General features: G+C 50.5%; 1 protein-coding gene across 2 annotated transcripts in view; it reads right to left on the reverse strand.

The window, feature by feature from the left end:
* IGDCC4 (immunoglobulin superfamily DCC subclass member 4) overlaps positions 1 to 7,164 on the reverse strand; it is a 71,131-nt gene extending 63,967 nt beyond the window's left edge. Inside the window, exon 1 of one of the 2 annotated variants that reach the window (XM_015873267.2) lies at positions 5,955 to 7,164. In XM_015873267.2, coding sequence (XP_015728753.1) covers positions 5,955 to 6,051 — 97 coding nt within the window. In that variant the 5' untranslated portion in view covers positions 6,052 to 7,164. The remainder of the gene's footprint in view (positions 1 to 5,954) is intronic. The other variant, XM_015873268.2, reaches the window with a different exon arrangement.
* Positions 7,165 to 15,172: the final 8,008 nt, after the last annotated feature.

Here is a 15,172-nt window from a genome sequence, read left to right on the forward strand (position 1 = left end):
TCCCCTTTCCAAAATACCTAATTAGTTCAGCTTAGAGAACGCCATAAAAATTAATACTGTGAAATTTCCAGTCTAACAAGTTTCTGGTGAGAAAAAATATTCCCTACAAGGGCAACATTTTTTTGTCTTTTTAAACCACAAACCTTAAAATACGCAAGTAAGTAATTAGTCCAGAGGAATTTTAATTTATAGGCCTGCATATACCATGCACACACTGTTGGGTCCAGCTCCTGGCTCCATGCAGGAGCCACACTGAAGTTTGGCACGGAGCAGGGAACCAGCTCCTGCTTCCCAAAGGCAGCAAGGTCTCACCAGAGCCTTCCTGCTTGTGATGCACCACGGCTGCTTCAGACAGACACAGGCTGCAGCAGGAGACTCTGACACCAGAAAGCAGCCGCTGTGATGTGTAGGTGATATGGCCGAGGGAAAAGGTGAAGCTCCCTGTGCTCCACCTGCACCAAAGCACAGATGGAGGATATGGCAGAGTGGTGGAAGCTGCTGCAGGACTGTTTCTCTTTGCTGGTTTAACCAGAGTGACAAACTATGAGCTGCGATCCCAGCAGTGACAGCAGCATTCCTGTTTAGAACATATATGGAAGCTGCACGATGCATCCTGTCTCCAAGTTTCCTGTAAGCAAAATTCTCCTGCAAAACCACGAGTGTGCCTCAGTGACAGGCTGCCTGAGCACCAAAGCGGCTCTTGGAGCTGAGAGTCCCTTCAGCTCTCGCTCAGCACAGCCCCAACCCAGCTGTGTGGCCAAGCTGAGGCAGTAGGTGCCCTCAGGACTTAGCAGGGCAGAATGACAAAGCCAGGCTCTGAAGTGAAGAGGCACAACATAACACTCAGCAAACACCAAGCTGCTGGGAAAAGCCAGGCTGCCCCTTGCACTGCCATCAGCTGTAGGATGGCACACAGGTGAGACCCAAGGACCCAAGTGTGGGTTAACAGGGAACTCAATCAGAGCACACACACAGACAAGCTTGCACACCAGCACATGCCTTTAATCACCGATAAAGCAGCTCGATGCATGCAAGTGCACACTGCTGAACGAGGACACCAAGTAGCTGCAATGGGCAAGCAGCCACTTCTAACAAAACAAAACACAAGTCAGAAGTGTGCTGCTCTTAACGAGATGCTCTTGCTCGAGTACCAGCAACACACCCCGACTCCCGCTGCCTGCAGAGGAACAAGGCAGCCGGACCTCACTAGCCTTAAAGCTACAGACACGTCCCAGGAGGTATTAAAAACAAAGTGCAGACTGATGTGACGGCTGAGCCTCCTGCCCTTGTGCTCAAGTGTTGCTGAAGCCTTTCACCCCGCACTTAACTCCCTCTGCTGCTAAACAGCAAATCCTGGCAGCTGCCACGGGCAGTAAGGAAATGGGAAGCGATTCTCTGGCAGCAGCTGGGAGAAACTTCCTCCTCTCCCTGCTTTGCACGTAAAGAAAAGCCCACAATAGCACTTGAGGTTCTGCTGCCCGCCAGATTTCCAGCAGCTCGCTCTCGAAGAAAGGCTGCAGACAGGGAATCTGCTTCTTCTGAAGGCGCTCTTCAAACAGATGACATTTGACTTGGGGAACTCGTCTCCAGGAAAGGCTCTTTGTTTGCAGCGCGGAGAAGGAGCACAATGGAAAAGAAAGGAAAGTTGTCTTCACTGTGACCCAGGAAAAACTGAGCTCAAGGATTCTGACCAATATTTTGATTTCTCTGTCAAAAGCTGCAATCAGCACCGACACAAACAGCGGGCAGAGAGCGGGGGGGAGTGAAGGCAGGAAGGGTCAGTTGCACCCCAGCTTCCAGACACTTCTCTTTCCATCACATCACCTGCCATTAATGGCAGCAATTTACATGGCTAATAAGCAGCACTATGTTTACAAAAATCATTATTGAGAAGAAGGACTTAAACAATTCTCTCCAAGCCAGCATAGGCGCTGCTGCTGGATCAGACACTGTTTCTTTTTTCCTCCTTTTTCTCTTCTGCACATGTTCTGCCAAGGGGCAGGCTCAGCCCAACAACAGCACCACCGCCCCAACCCTGCAGCACAGGGTACCAACCCAGCAGGAAACGATGGAGCCTGTGTGCCCAGATCCCCCAGCCCACCATTGTCACAGCCACAGGCGAGTGCCTGCATCTCACACACGAGCCTTATCTCCACTCAGCAACAGGTTCCGTCACATCCCAACCTGCTGCACATCGCCCTGAACATCTGCTGATCTCTGCCCTTTTACCCTCACCCCGCAGTGAGCTGCACGTCTCCCGAGGAGCTCGCTCAGTGCTCTGCCCACAGCCAGGCACAGCAGTGGGACGAGCAGGGCACGGACACAGCACAGCAGCCTCAGGTCAGTTTGATAAACAGGAGGGATACGTGACACATCCTGCTAAAGCAGCACCGGTATTTCCAGAAAGGTGAGAGCGTGCCGTGTCACGGGACATCTGCAGGGAGGTAACAGCACCACAGGGCACATGTTTCCCACTAAACTCCATCCTCTATTGACAGCCATTCAGGAACTCCCAAGCATGGCTAGCAAAGCAAAGAAGGGCCCGCTATGCCCCATTGTGTAGCCCTTCCTGCTCCATTCCCAAAGCCTTACACTGAACAAGGTGGGAAGCATCCCAACCCCAAAGAGAACGTGGTTCCAAGGTCTAAGTAAGAGAAAAGAGCAGGGAAGTAAGGCAGAGCAAGGGAGCAATGCAGACCCAGCATCAGTGCAATACCTTCACATAACAGACCTCAATTCTCCCATCAATTTGGAGTAAGAATAGCCCCTCAGGATGCTCACACTTCATTAATACACCTTTAATATTAACAGCTTGTCCTCAATAAACGCACACAACGAGACGTCTCGGGAAAAAGAGAAAAACCCAAACAAAGGAAACACAGAATAGAGCACGTTGTTCAATAGCTCCGTTCCATGTAACAGGGCAGTGCCAGGCAGTTCTATTCACAACTCAGGCGCAGATTTCTAAATAATTTCAGAAGATTCGGTATTAATGTTCCAGCGGAGCACAGTAATTGCTTATCGGAGCAGCCACAGAGCATGTTTATTATCCGCTGACATAATAAACTGCATCGCATTACTCTCTGCTGGACTTCTCGCAGAAAGCAGATCCCTATCACAGCAGCAGGATCCTGAGGATTAAGGGCAGAACGGGATCTGCATCACAGACAGACGCCAAAGGCAGCGGTGCCACCAGCAGAGCCCAACACCGGGGCTGTGCCCGACCTGCAGGTCCTGCTGCTGTTTGGAAGAGGGAATGCAGATGGACAGGCAGACACACAGCATGGCCACGTCAGAATCTTTGATACAAACCCCGCAGACAACAGGTCCAGTTCTGCTCCAGAAAGCAACAAAATTGCACCAGAGTTGATTTTGGCCCAATGTGCACTTGGTAAATACTGATAAGAAGGATTTACCATATCCCTTCCAGTATTACAGCTGAATATAAAGCAAACATTTGCTTCCTACTGATAACAAAATGACTACAATCGCTCTGGGTCTATAAGGTTGGGGTTTCTTCCTACACCTGGTCCTCAGTGTCCCAAGAAAATCCCCTCTGTGAAACATCAGCCTCGCTCCTCTTGCAGGTACACACTCACCTCACACAGTGATACAGCCAGGGATGGGCTCGGGATGGATTCCAACAACAAATTACAATCAGATTAAATATTAATTCCCATCTTAATTATATAACCATGACAAGGCTTAATGGCTGGGCAGTCATTTAAACAAGAGAGAAGCGTGTAAAGTGTGCAAGCAGCATCTCTTGCTCTGCAAATGCCTGAACTCCTGGGATTCTTCCCCAGGAGATGAGGCAGCCTTTGGGAAAGCAGCTGAGGGAGAAGAGTTCCAGCTTCCCAGTGAATGATACAGCACCAGAAGTCAGTTTGAACCACAAACCAGGACCCTGACAATGCAGCATCTTGCCCTCAGGGCACTTACACGCTGATGATTAGACAAGTACTGAACACTCATTGATAGATTTTATCCTCTCAACACCCTGGACACTTAAGAGAGAAGTGTGTAGCACTGTCGGTTGTGCCTAAGGATGGGCCCTGAGGATACCAGAGCAGATGAAGCAGCTGATCTAAGACAACAGTGGGCACTTTAGTACAACATCCCACATGACACCACAGTTTCCCAGTTGCACATGACCCCGGTGCACTGGGCTGCCAGCACACACAGGGACAACCTCCTCCTTTCCTCCTCAGGGAAATGCAGATTGTGAAACTTTTCCTTGTTGAATTATTGCTTACGCCACTTTGAAGCTGCTCGTGCACCATCCGCAATGCGCTCACCCCGCACCGGGCCCCCTGCGGCAGATCAAACTGTGTGCAGCTGTCAGTGGAAAGCCTTGCTGCAGAAAGTGGAAGAAACATCAGAAAACAAGCTGGTTCTGCTTCACTTTAGACTTCAAGGTAGCAAAAGGAGAGGGCATTAAAAAGAGAACAGAAAGAACTGCCTCTCCATACAGAGCGCTTTCAGAGCCTGGCTTGCACTCTGCCACCACATCCACCCAGCAGGGACGGCTCTCCATCCTGCTTCTCTCTATAGCACCCCATACCCAGCCAGCCTTGAACTTCGGATCAAACCACGTGGGCTTTGGGATCAGACGTGTGCTCTCCCCAAAGTGTTACAACCCTCTGCCAAATTCATTTCAGATTGAAACGAGAGAGTGTTTTTCTTGGGGAATCAAAGCCACCTGTTGGGAATCACACCCTCCATCCAGGCTGCGTGGACAGGAGCACAGCCCAACGTCGGACAACAAACACAAACTACATTCTCCAGCTGCCAAATTGCTGGTGGAAAAGCAGAGAAGGCTGAGCTGCAAATGGCCACAAAGCTTTTGAAGTTTGCTTGTTCAAATGGGTTTGGAAACAACGTTCCCCTTCTAACCTTCTCTGCTTGGAATTGCTGTGCTCCACCAGCAGCTCCATGACGTGCTTTGGTGGAGCAGGGGATGGATGGCACCCAGCTGCCCCTCCTCACCTTAACACACAGGGAAGCTCAGAGCTGAGGGACACACACACTGGTAACAAGGGATGCTGCCATGGACCGTTATCTGCTGCCACCAAAACGCTGCACCCTCACCAGGAGCTGCCCTAAACCACGCAACAGAAAACTACGCAATGCTCCAAAAAATAACAATAATAAAGAAACACAAACACCTCCCACCACACTGCCTTACTCCCCAGACCCTGTTGTGGTCTTTGAAACCACGAAGCTTTTACTCAGTTCAGACATTCCGTTGAATCTGAAGGCATTAGAAGAATAAAAAGGGGGAAAAAAAAACATTCAATGCCACAGGGCTGAGCTCCCAGTGCCACTTCGGCTCAGAGGGGATACACACACACACAGATACACACACACACAGCACTGGGGGCTTTAGGAGCAGCTCTGCACCCCCTTAGGGTTGTGTATCCGTTCTCACTGTGTACATGGAGCACTGCCACGCATCCCCGGGCCCCACAACCAACTCTGTCGGCCAACACGCAGCCAGTGCCCGCACCAAAACCACCGCAACGGGGCCGAGACCCGGAGCCCTGTGAGAGCCGGGCAGGCACAGCCCGGGCGATGCTCCGCACCCGGCCTGCCACAGCCAAACCCAAACCCAAACACAAACCCAAACCCCAAACCTAAACCCAACCCACACCGCCTGGCAGCGGCTCCGGAGCTCTGAAAGGGGCTCACCTCAAAAGGTGACCCCAAAATAGGGCCAAGCAAAGAGACGAGTCTCAATGGGAGGGAGGGGGGGACAGGGGAAGGGCTGAGAGCTGCGGGGCTGGAAAGGCGGCGGAGCGAGAGGAGCGGGCTGAGGGGACACTAAGGGGACACTAAAGGGACGGTCTCCCTCCCCATGGCTGAACGCTGTGGGCAGGTGGCAGCGCAGCCCCACTCGTGCCCGCCGCGACCCCTCTTTGCTCCACTCTCCCTCCTCCCTCCTCCTCACCCACCTTGCACGGCCAGCACGGCGAAGCAGACACAAAGCAGATCCTCCAGCGCCATGTAAACCCCGCCGGGCGCCGGGAGCTGGGGCCGCCTCCACCTCATTTACGAGGGGAGCGCGTTCTCCCGCCGCCCCACCGCCATCTTGTGCGAGCGCCCCGGCCCCGCGCTGCCCGCCGGGTCCGCTACCGCCGGCGGGGGGAGGAGAAGGAGGAGAAGGAGGAGGAGGAGGGGGCGGCCGGGCTGTTCTGTGCTGTGCTGTGTTGTGTTGTGCTGCTCCGCCTTTGTCAGCGAGCTGCCGAGCTGAGCCCCACGCCGCCGTTCTCTCCTCCTCCTCCCGCCCAACAGGTTGCTGGCAGCCGGGCGGCAGGTGCGGGGCTGAGGGGGGCTCGGAACCGTTGAGCTGAGCTTTGTGCTGAGCTGAGCTCCGGGTTCGGCCCAATGGATCCAACGCGGAGCTCAGGGGCTGATAGAGCAGGAGCTGCAGCTCTCACTAAACATTAACAACCCTTCTTTCTGTCCGGGTCTTTCCCACCTGTGAGAGGAGGCTTTAAAGGTGCTGTCAGGTGGATGTAATGAGGATAGAGGAATGTCTCCTCATTGTGACTGCTCTCGTTTGTTTGCACACACACCCCTGGCTCTTTTTCCCTTCTATCCTGGACATTTCTCCCTCCCTTTAAGCAAGGAAATCTTTACCTAAATTCCAAGTGCGTCCATCACGATATGAGTAATGAGAACTGCTCCCTGGCAGCCTCCTGTGCATTGGGATTCAGAGCCTGGAGGTGCAGGTCCGGAGTCAGAGAACTTAAAGCAAATTAAAGAGACAGAAGTTATGAGTTCAGGAAGATACAGCTTTAAAGCAGGATAACTACTTTAACAGTTAATCACCATGTGTGTTCTTACTCCAGGCTGAGGTTGCTTTATATTCTCTTAGTTTAACCCCTGCGCACCAAAGAGGACAGTTTCCATTAGGAATATTCACCTGCTTTCCATTCTGTGTGTGCCCTGCAGACCAGAAGCAGCTCCAGCCCAAAGCCCTGTGCTGCCAAACCACAACACCCTGGGCTCAGAGCTCACTGAAGCCTCTGTGGACATGAAAACACCTCCTCCCCCCACCCCAGTTCCAGATAAACCCTTCTGCCCCAGCCATCACACAGGAATCAGTGCTGGAGATGCTGGGAGATGCTCAGGTTGCTGCTCTCACAAGCAGGGCTGAGCAGCTCATTCTCACACAGCCCTGCCCTGGTTGCCACCTGCCTTTGGCTGCAGTCAGGTCTCCAGCACGGGGCTTTGTAATGGATGTGAGGGGTTCCCCTCACTGGAAGAGGGGTTGCTTTTTCCTTTGAGACAGCATTAGTGCTTGAATGAGCCTGGAGGTGGACAGGGGAAGGGATGGAGCTGAAAACTTGACTGGCAACAGCAATAACAACAAAACCAACCCTCTGCTCCAGCTGCTTGTGCAGTCATCCACGAGCTGGTGCCAGTGCAAGGAAAGCAATGAGAGCAAGCAGGCAGAGGCACGGAGAAGCTTTCAACGGCAACACAGATCAACTCAAACTCATTGCAAAGCTGCAGCCTCACTCATCCCAGAGCACGAATCTCTCAGGGACCTTTTCCACCAGGATCACTTCTTTGCCAGACTTTTGGTCTGGCAGCGACTCCTGCACAAGGGAGCGTTGACTTCCAGACGAGAGAAGCAACGGTAGCCTCCTGCTCTGTATGTGCAAGCAATGCCAAACAGGAGCAGCTGGTTGCACATAATAACATGCATTGTGTAAGTGAGCAACACAATAAGCAATTTGCTTGACAACCTGGGGACATCAGGACAGTTCTGTCTAACAGAGAATAAAGAAAAGAGGAAAAAAACATGTGATGACCAAACCCTAAGGGAGCCTCCGTCTAATACACATTCATTTCATTACGCTTGCTCTTATAAATATTTATTACAGCGGCTATCTCATCATTCTTCCTGGAATGGGTGCTGTGTTACTGCTGTGCCCAGGGAGGGCTTTCCCTCTTCCCTGGTTCTGCTGCAGGCAGTTGGTGCTTGTCTAAGATAGACAGGGAGCAGGAGTGTGACATAACAACAGAAAATGCCACTTACACTGGGGATCTGGGGCAGATATTGGCATTGTTAGGAGAGAAACAAATAAAAGATGAAAAGCCAGCAGGGAATGAGATTAGGAAGCCCGTATTTAAAACACGCTCACTGCAAACAAGGGGCTGGTCCTACAGCCAGAACCACGAGTGCAGAAATCTGTGTGCACCCAGGATGGGGGAGGCTGGATTCAGATGAGTGCTGGGCTGTGAAATGGCTCACAGCAAAATCAAGGCTTGTTCTGAGCAGCAGCATCACCTGTCTGCAGGTGGGAACCATCATGTTAAAGCAACCTGCAGACTTAAAACCTGTGGGGGTTCATATCACTGCCTGTTCATCCTGCATGCCCTGCTCCCAGCTGCTCACTGGGACTTGTCACCCAGGTGAGGATTTGAATGATTTGAATGTTCGAGTTAGCCTCCCTCATTTCCAGCCAAGAGTCTTTTTTGTGCCTGAGCATTGGTTAACCACCTTGTTCACTGCCAGTTACAGCCAAACACCACTCCAGCATCACTTTCCTGTAAACACACATCTATGACAAGATATATTTGCTCATAAACAACATCTGTGTGCTTCTCCCTACAGCAGCTGCCAAGTGTCAGTAAAAGGTGTGATCCCTAAATAGACCAAATTCTATCCATTGCCGCACTATCTACTAACCAAGGTTGGTTTTAGGCATAAAGAACACACGTAACATCAAGAACTGCTGCACATAAGGACTGCTGATGGAAACACCCGTCAGGCTCCCTTGTAGTGGGAAACGTGTCCCTGTGCCAAAAAGAAAGCTCTGCTCTGAAGTTTTATTACATCTCCAGCGCCGCTATAAAATGCCACACTCGGAGCAAGCAGCAGCAGCAGGCTGCGTGCTGAGCATCGTCATGCCACCCTCTGCTGGCTGAGCCGTGAAAACGGAGCAGTGAGCATCCAAGGAGACAGAACACCTGCCTGCTGTCAGGGTGTTTTTAATACCCACAGATGTGGCATTTGTGCCACCAGGTGGTTCGGTAGCACTGGGCTGTACCACCTTTCAGCCAGCATCGCTCAGATCTGGCTTCCAAGCTAAGGGGAAAGGCTTGAATGAAAACATACCTGCACTTGGGAGATGTTGGGACCTGGATCTGAGCTGAGGATTTCATTCCAGCCCGACACACTGAAGCTCTGCAGATGTTCATGGTGGGCAGATGTTAGACTGCTATGTCTCTCTCTGCTCAGGAACTGCAGCCATATACCTTCCTCTTAAGATAGCTCTAGCTACAAAGATAATACATCACACAGAGGCACAGAACCTGACAGCTTTACACACTTCTCCCCTGCACCAAGAACCTCTGCTGCCCTCCACCTTCCACCCAGCTCCACAACTGGGCACCAACAACGCTCACACCTCCCTCCAGGTGAAGACTTAACACCATTACTCAGAAATGGCCCATTGGCAGCAGAAGCAGGTGCTGGCTCTCACAGCATCCCCCACACCCTCATTGTATAACACAGGCAATTCCCATCCATCCGACAGTCCAGATGATGTATTTACTTATGGATTACTGACCGCAAGAAAGAGAAGCTTTGCACCATTGTCAACCTTACAGCATTCGGTCTGCTATAAATAATGCATCATTGTTCAGTGTTGGTTTATGGTTTAAGTTCCAGTGAGCAGCACGGAGCAGCAGAGTCAGCAAAGACGAAGGCAGCGTAGGGAGAGAAAGCATTACAAAAGCAAAGCCTCAATGTAACATTATGAGAGTTATTTTAGCATCAAGTCCTGCTTTACCTCTAAGTGAGAATCACACAAATCTGTGATTATCCTGATTTTCACTCTGCTTTCTCCCAGTTGTGAGCTAATTCGATTTCAGATAAGCACTAATTAACACGAGAGGTCACCGCCGTGGCCAGCAGGCACCGATGCAGCATGGTGTTCAAACACTCAGAGATCAAAAGAGCCTCCGACGCTTCCTTTGAACCTCCCAATTAAATCCTGCACAAATAAAGCTATTGTTTTACATCTGCTTCATCCACAGGGGAGAGAGGGCACACAGCTACAAGACTGCTGCCTCTAATTGGGCTGTTTTCCCTCTTTTCTGACAGGTTCCCTCCATGCCATTTTTCTTCCTCCAGACCTGGTGGAGGGAAGCTTGGCCACACTGTTTGCAGGGCAGCTTTTGTGCTGCGAGGCTGCAAGCAAAGCTGTGGGGAATCTGATTTCCTCCTTGTGAGCAAATAGCTTTCCTAGAAAGAAGAGAGCCCTTAAGCAGGACTCATAGAATGTGTCTCTCTCTGGCTATTTAGGCAATTCCCTTCTGCCGATGAAGGAGAATATTAGATTAATCCAACTGCTGTAATAGCATTATCTCCTGCTTTTAAAGAAAACACATTTAATGTCGTACATGCCTCGATGGAAACAACCTGTGGCTGTGCAGGGCCAGGCTGGTGCTGTGCCACTGGATGCACCACGTGCTCAGCGAGCTTCAGAGGGGATCTGTAATGTGTGAATTTCATTGTTGTGCCACCACAGGGAAAGCAAAGGGAGGGAGCACAACGGGAGCTGAGCCCCACTCTTATCCACAGGGAGCTCATTTCCTAAGCTCAGGATCTGCTCAGAGAGTGGTGAGTCACTGGCACTGCTGCCCACTGAAGCTGCGGGTGCTCCATCCGTGGGGGTGCCCCAGAGCAGCCTGAGCTGGTAGGGACAAGCAGCCCACAGCAGGGCTGGGGCTCAGCAGCTTTAAGCTCCAGTTCTCACTGTCTGCCTCTTCTGCAGCTCTGCTGTTGTGCTGCAGTTCAGCAGCCAAGACACCTGGCCCTCCACACAGGAAGATGTGTTACTCTAAAACACTCATCTTCCCCATTACTGTGCTCCTGGATGCTGCAAATAGTGCTTTTCTGGGCCCAGGATTTAATCAGATTAATTAAACTGCACTTGTATTAATTTAAATTACAAGTATCTGAGGGCTCAGCCAAATCAAGTGATTTATGGGCCATATCAATCTAATTAATGCTACCAACTCTTAAAATAAAAACCTAATAAATGAGTTTATTATACAGATGTAGGATCGACTTATTAGTTTTGGGTCTCTAGTGACACAGCCAATTTGAAGGAAGTTTTATACCCTCGCTGGGAAAAGGTCTTCTTTTCTCCCCTTCCTAATTGCTGTATTTAACAAGTACATCCTATGGGTAAGAGAGAAATGAAGCAAGCTCAGTTATCAGACCTGCAGCCAAGCTGAGAGGTCCCCTAAGGCACTGCTGTACACAAATGGCACGGGGTTGATAGCTGTAAGCACTAACAGAACAGAGTTAGGACCCCCAGAACAGCAGAATCAGAGTCATAGAATGGTTTGGGTTGGAAGGGACCTCAAATATCATCCAGTTCCAATCCCCCTGCCCTAAAGACCCTACGTCAGCCAGGGTTGGGAATTAATTCCTTCCAGAAACATTTGCTCATGGGAAGGTTTCCCCATGGGTTGAATACCACCAGCTTACACTGTACAAGAAATGGAAGGAATGTTTATTTCAGCTACAATGGAAGAACCCACACTTTCAGCCTTCTCATGGCTGTTGTACGCAGCAAGACCTCAGTGGTCGTAATTTGTAATAACACAGCAGCATTACTTGCTCTATTTAAAAATGCATGAGCTGGAAGAGAATTTGAGTTGAGAATTTGAGGCACAAATAGATTTTATTAGAAATAATTAAATCCAGGAAGAGCCAGCAGAGGTTTTATCACTGCGGCGTTGCTGCGTGTGGGCAGGGGCACGGTGACAGCTCTGCTGAATGCCAGATATCACCGAGACATTTTCAAATGAAAGCCAGAGCTCATCCAGGAACACCGTTAAAAGGTGTAAAATGGCCGGATGGCTCGGAAATGTTTAAATCTGGCCTTTGCTAAATGTTAATGGAGAAACTCTACATCATACTTCCAGCCTCCCACAGCAAAACCAGCTCTGGGCGGGAGGGGGAGGAGAGATGGAGAAGAGTTTTGTATGAAGATAAAAAATGGCTCTTACTTTGATGCGACTCCGAGCTGAGTTGGAAATAGTTGTGTTTCCTTCTTAGACAATCCATGTGAAATTATGACAGAAATGTGTATTTAGTACAAGCCTGGCAGCAAAGAAAACCAAACCATGGTGCAAGTAAGTGCACTGCAAGTACGTGCACTGCTCTTGCAGTGATGCTGTATGACTTTCAGCCACAAGTGGCGTGTTTTACAGCAGGGCCTGGGGGTTCCTGGCCACCTTGGGTGCGTTTACATGTTTATATGAAGTTGGCCCAACCACAAGGAGACAACCCAAGCTGGAAAGGCCACAGGGTGCCCTCCCAGGCTGCCTGTTGGGATGGGATCACTGGCCACGATGCTGTGCCACAGGAATGGGAATTCTTCCTGAACCAAAGTGAGCACAGCAGGGAAGAACATAATCTTCTTGATTTACAGGCTGCGGCTCTAGTTTGAAATACATTAGGCTCCAACTATTTAATTACTGGGCACTACCAAATCACGGAGACAGAGGAGTCGGTCACGTCTGCTAATGCCAACATTTATCATCCTATTTATCTGCTGCAGCTTCTGAGAGCCATATCGAATCACTTCCCTCTATTAGCTAATAACATGCGAGGTTATTCCTCGTACCTCTGGGCGGCCCTCGATGGATATTACAGCACTGCTGGCAGCACACACCTACCTGGGGATAGATAAACCAGTTTAGAGCATATAAAGAACTGTAATCACCATCCAGAACTGGCACAGCAACCCAAGCCCATTTCCCTGCCACTCTCTGCCCCAGGACGTCAATTCCCACTGGGCAGCAACCAGAGCTTTGGGTCAATGCCTCCAATTGCAGAAGCCCTGCATGGCAACACTAAGAAATCACAGGAGAGCAGCAGTGCTGCAACGAGTACCGCGTTATGGGGGAGTCACCTCTGCCTCCTCACAAAGTCCCCAGGAAGAATTCAGACCCGATGCTGTCTTAATTGATAGCCTGGCCACTTGGGGAAGCAGTATCCATAGAAACTAAGGGGCCTTCACAAGACAACAAACAACGCTGCCAGAGCCCAATAACAGCAGAAATAATGAGGTGTGGCCAGAAAAAATAAAAAAAGACAAATCCAAGCAGGAATCTCACAGGATCGAATGGGTGGGCCCAGCATAATGAAAGCATCACGGGTAGCAGCAGGAGAAGAGCATGACCAGAGGATGGAGGAGAAGAACAACCCCCCAGGAGCACCTCGAGGGCACCACAAAGCAGCTTGGAGCTCTTTCAGCATCACCCCATTGCCTTGGGGACAGCACTTTGGCCAATGGGGCCATTGGGCAGTGGGGACTCGTGTCCCAATGCTGCTCTCAATGCCACGTTCCCACGCGCCGCAACCGAGTGTCTCCCACCCGCACAGCAATGTACGGCACTGGGAGGGAGCCCTGACCTCCTTCTTAATTAGCTTAAAACCGTACAATTAAAGAAAAAGGGAAAAAATAGAAAAAAAACATAAAAAAGAAAAAACCCACCCTCGGTAAAAGCCAGTCGCAAATCAAAAGAGGCAACAGGGAGAGCAAGCAATGTGTCACCACAAGTGTCCGAGTCAATGGAAACCTTGTTAGGTGGGGAACAAGGGTCTCCACTAACAAGCTCTTATCTGTGTTTTTGTTTTCTATTGAAGGTGCATGTCATTAGGAGAAGTGTTAACAAGAGCTCTCAATAGCTTCATATGGCCAATGGCTCTGAATATTCATGAAGGTGCGAACAGAATGTGGGAAAGCCGGGGAAGAAAAGGCAAGAAAAGCAGCAAGAGGGTTCATTGTGCCCCAAAGAAAGGGCCCATTGCTCGGTGGGAAAAGGGCTCCCGAATCACTGGGACAACAGCTATTCCCCGGGCAAAACCTGACCTCCATGCTGCCAATGGGGGCTGACCAAGCCAAAGTTGGGGATTTTTTGAGTGGCACTGGCAGGAAACCAACGTCAGTCACTTCAGGTGTTCAGACGGCGACTGCTGAGATTCTGTAAAGGTGAAGGCACACATCCAGCTGCTCCTCCAGCACCTTGGTGTGAACGGGAGAAAACTGCATTGTGAGAACATACAAACACAGTGCAAAGGAAAGAGGGTCTGTGCTCTGTGCCAGCACCAGAACGTCCCAACCATATGGCCAAGGTCAGCACAAAGCGGGGTCGAGTCAAACAGCGCCGGGTCTGCTTAGACAAGGATGTGCCTGGGAGACAACAGGAGAGTTTCCAGAAGGTCCCAGCCGCCCAGTCCCAACATTTTGGCTTCCCATTTCAAATGGGTTTAAACTTCCCAACTATAACGCTGTCAAACACAAACGTGAAAGGCTTAATTCAATGCGAAAACACTCAGATTTTGCCTCTCCAGAATTTCTCTTGGCAGAACAAACCCTCTGTTTGCTTTTGATCCTTTTCAGAGCAGGAAAAAAACAACACCAAAACTGCAGATTCCCTGCGAAGTGCACAGCCTGGCTGCCGGCCAGAGCGTGGGAGGAGCGCGAGCCCCCATCTCCCAGGGACCCAACAGCAGCTCCGTGCTGCTCCGTCTGTTGGCTCAGCACGAAAAAAAGCCTTTGGGGATGAAGACGCAGCTATTTGCTCCCCTGTGCCATTTGCAGATCTGTTATTTTCTCTTGCAAGGTGTGCGGAGGGTTTATTCGGTGCATTAGTTCTTTCGGGAAAGATAAATATCTTTCATTATCCATTTCACTGCCCCAGACCAGAACTTTGAACTCCAAACATTAAAAACAGAGGACAGTTTGCTGGTGTAGGATGGGCAGGACCAGCACAGGGCAGTGCTGAACACTAGAGGGGCAATAGCCCTTAGAAAGCAGCTCTCATCATCACAAATCCCACAGCAGGACCCTTGGTGCTCTCACACAGCAGGATTCCCCTTCTTGCAGCCAGGATACCAAGGAAAAATTGGGAGGATCGGTCCACATCTGGGACATGCCAGCAGCTATAGGGGTTTGTTGGGTGCATGGAGCTCAGCAGTGTGGATGAAGCAGCGCTCTGCTGGCATGGAGGGCATTTCTGAGCTCCTGCCAGCAACAAGCAGCAGGAAGCACACCCGTACCCACCAGTTTGCCCCATTGCAAATGAAACCCCCTTCTAAACTTGTGCAGGAAAACACGCTTTGCTGCAG

Source organism: Coturnix japonica, chromosome 10 (assembly GCF_001577835.2).
Source record: "Coturnix japonica isolate 7356 chromosome 10, Coturnix japonica 2.1, whole genome shotgun sequence".
Classification (NCBI taxonomy): Eukaryota; Metazoa; Chordata; class Aves; order Galliformes; family Phasianidae; genus Coturnix; species Coturnix japonica.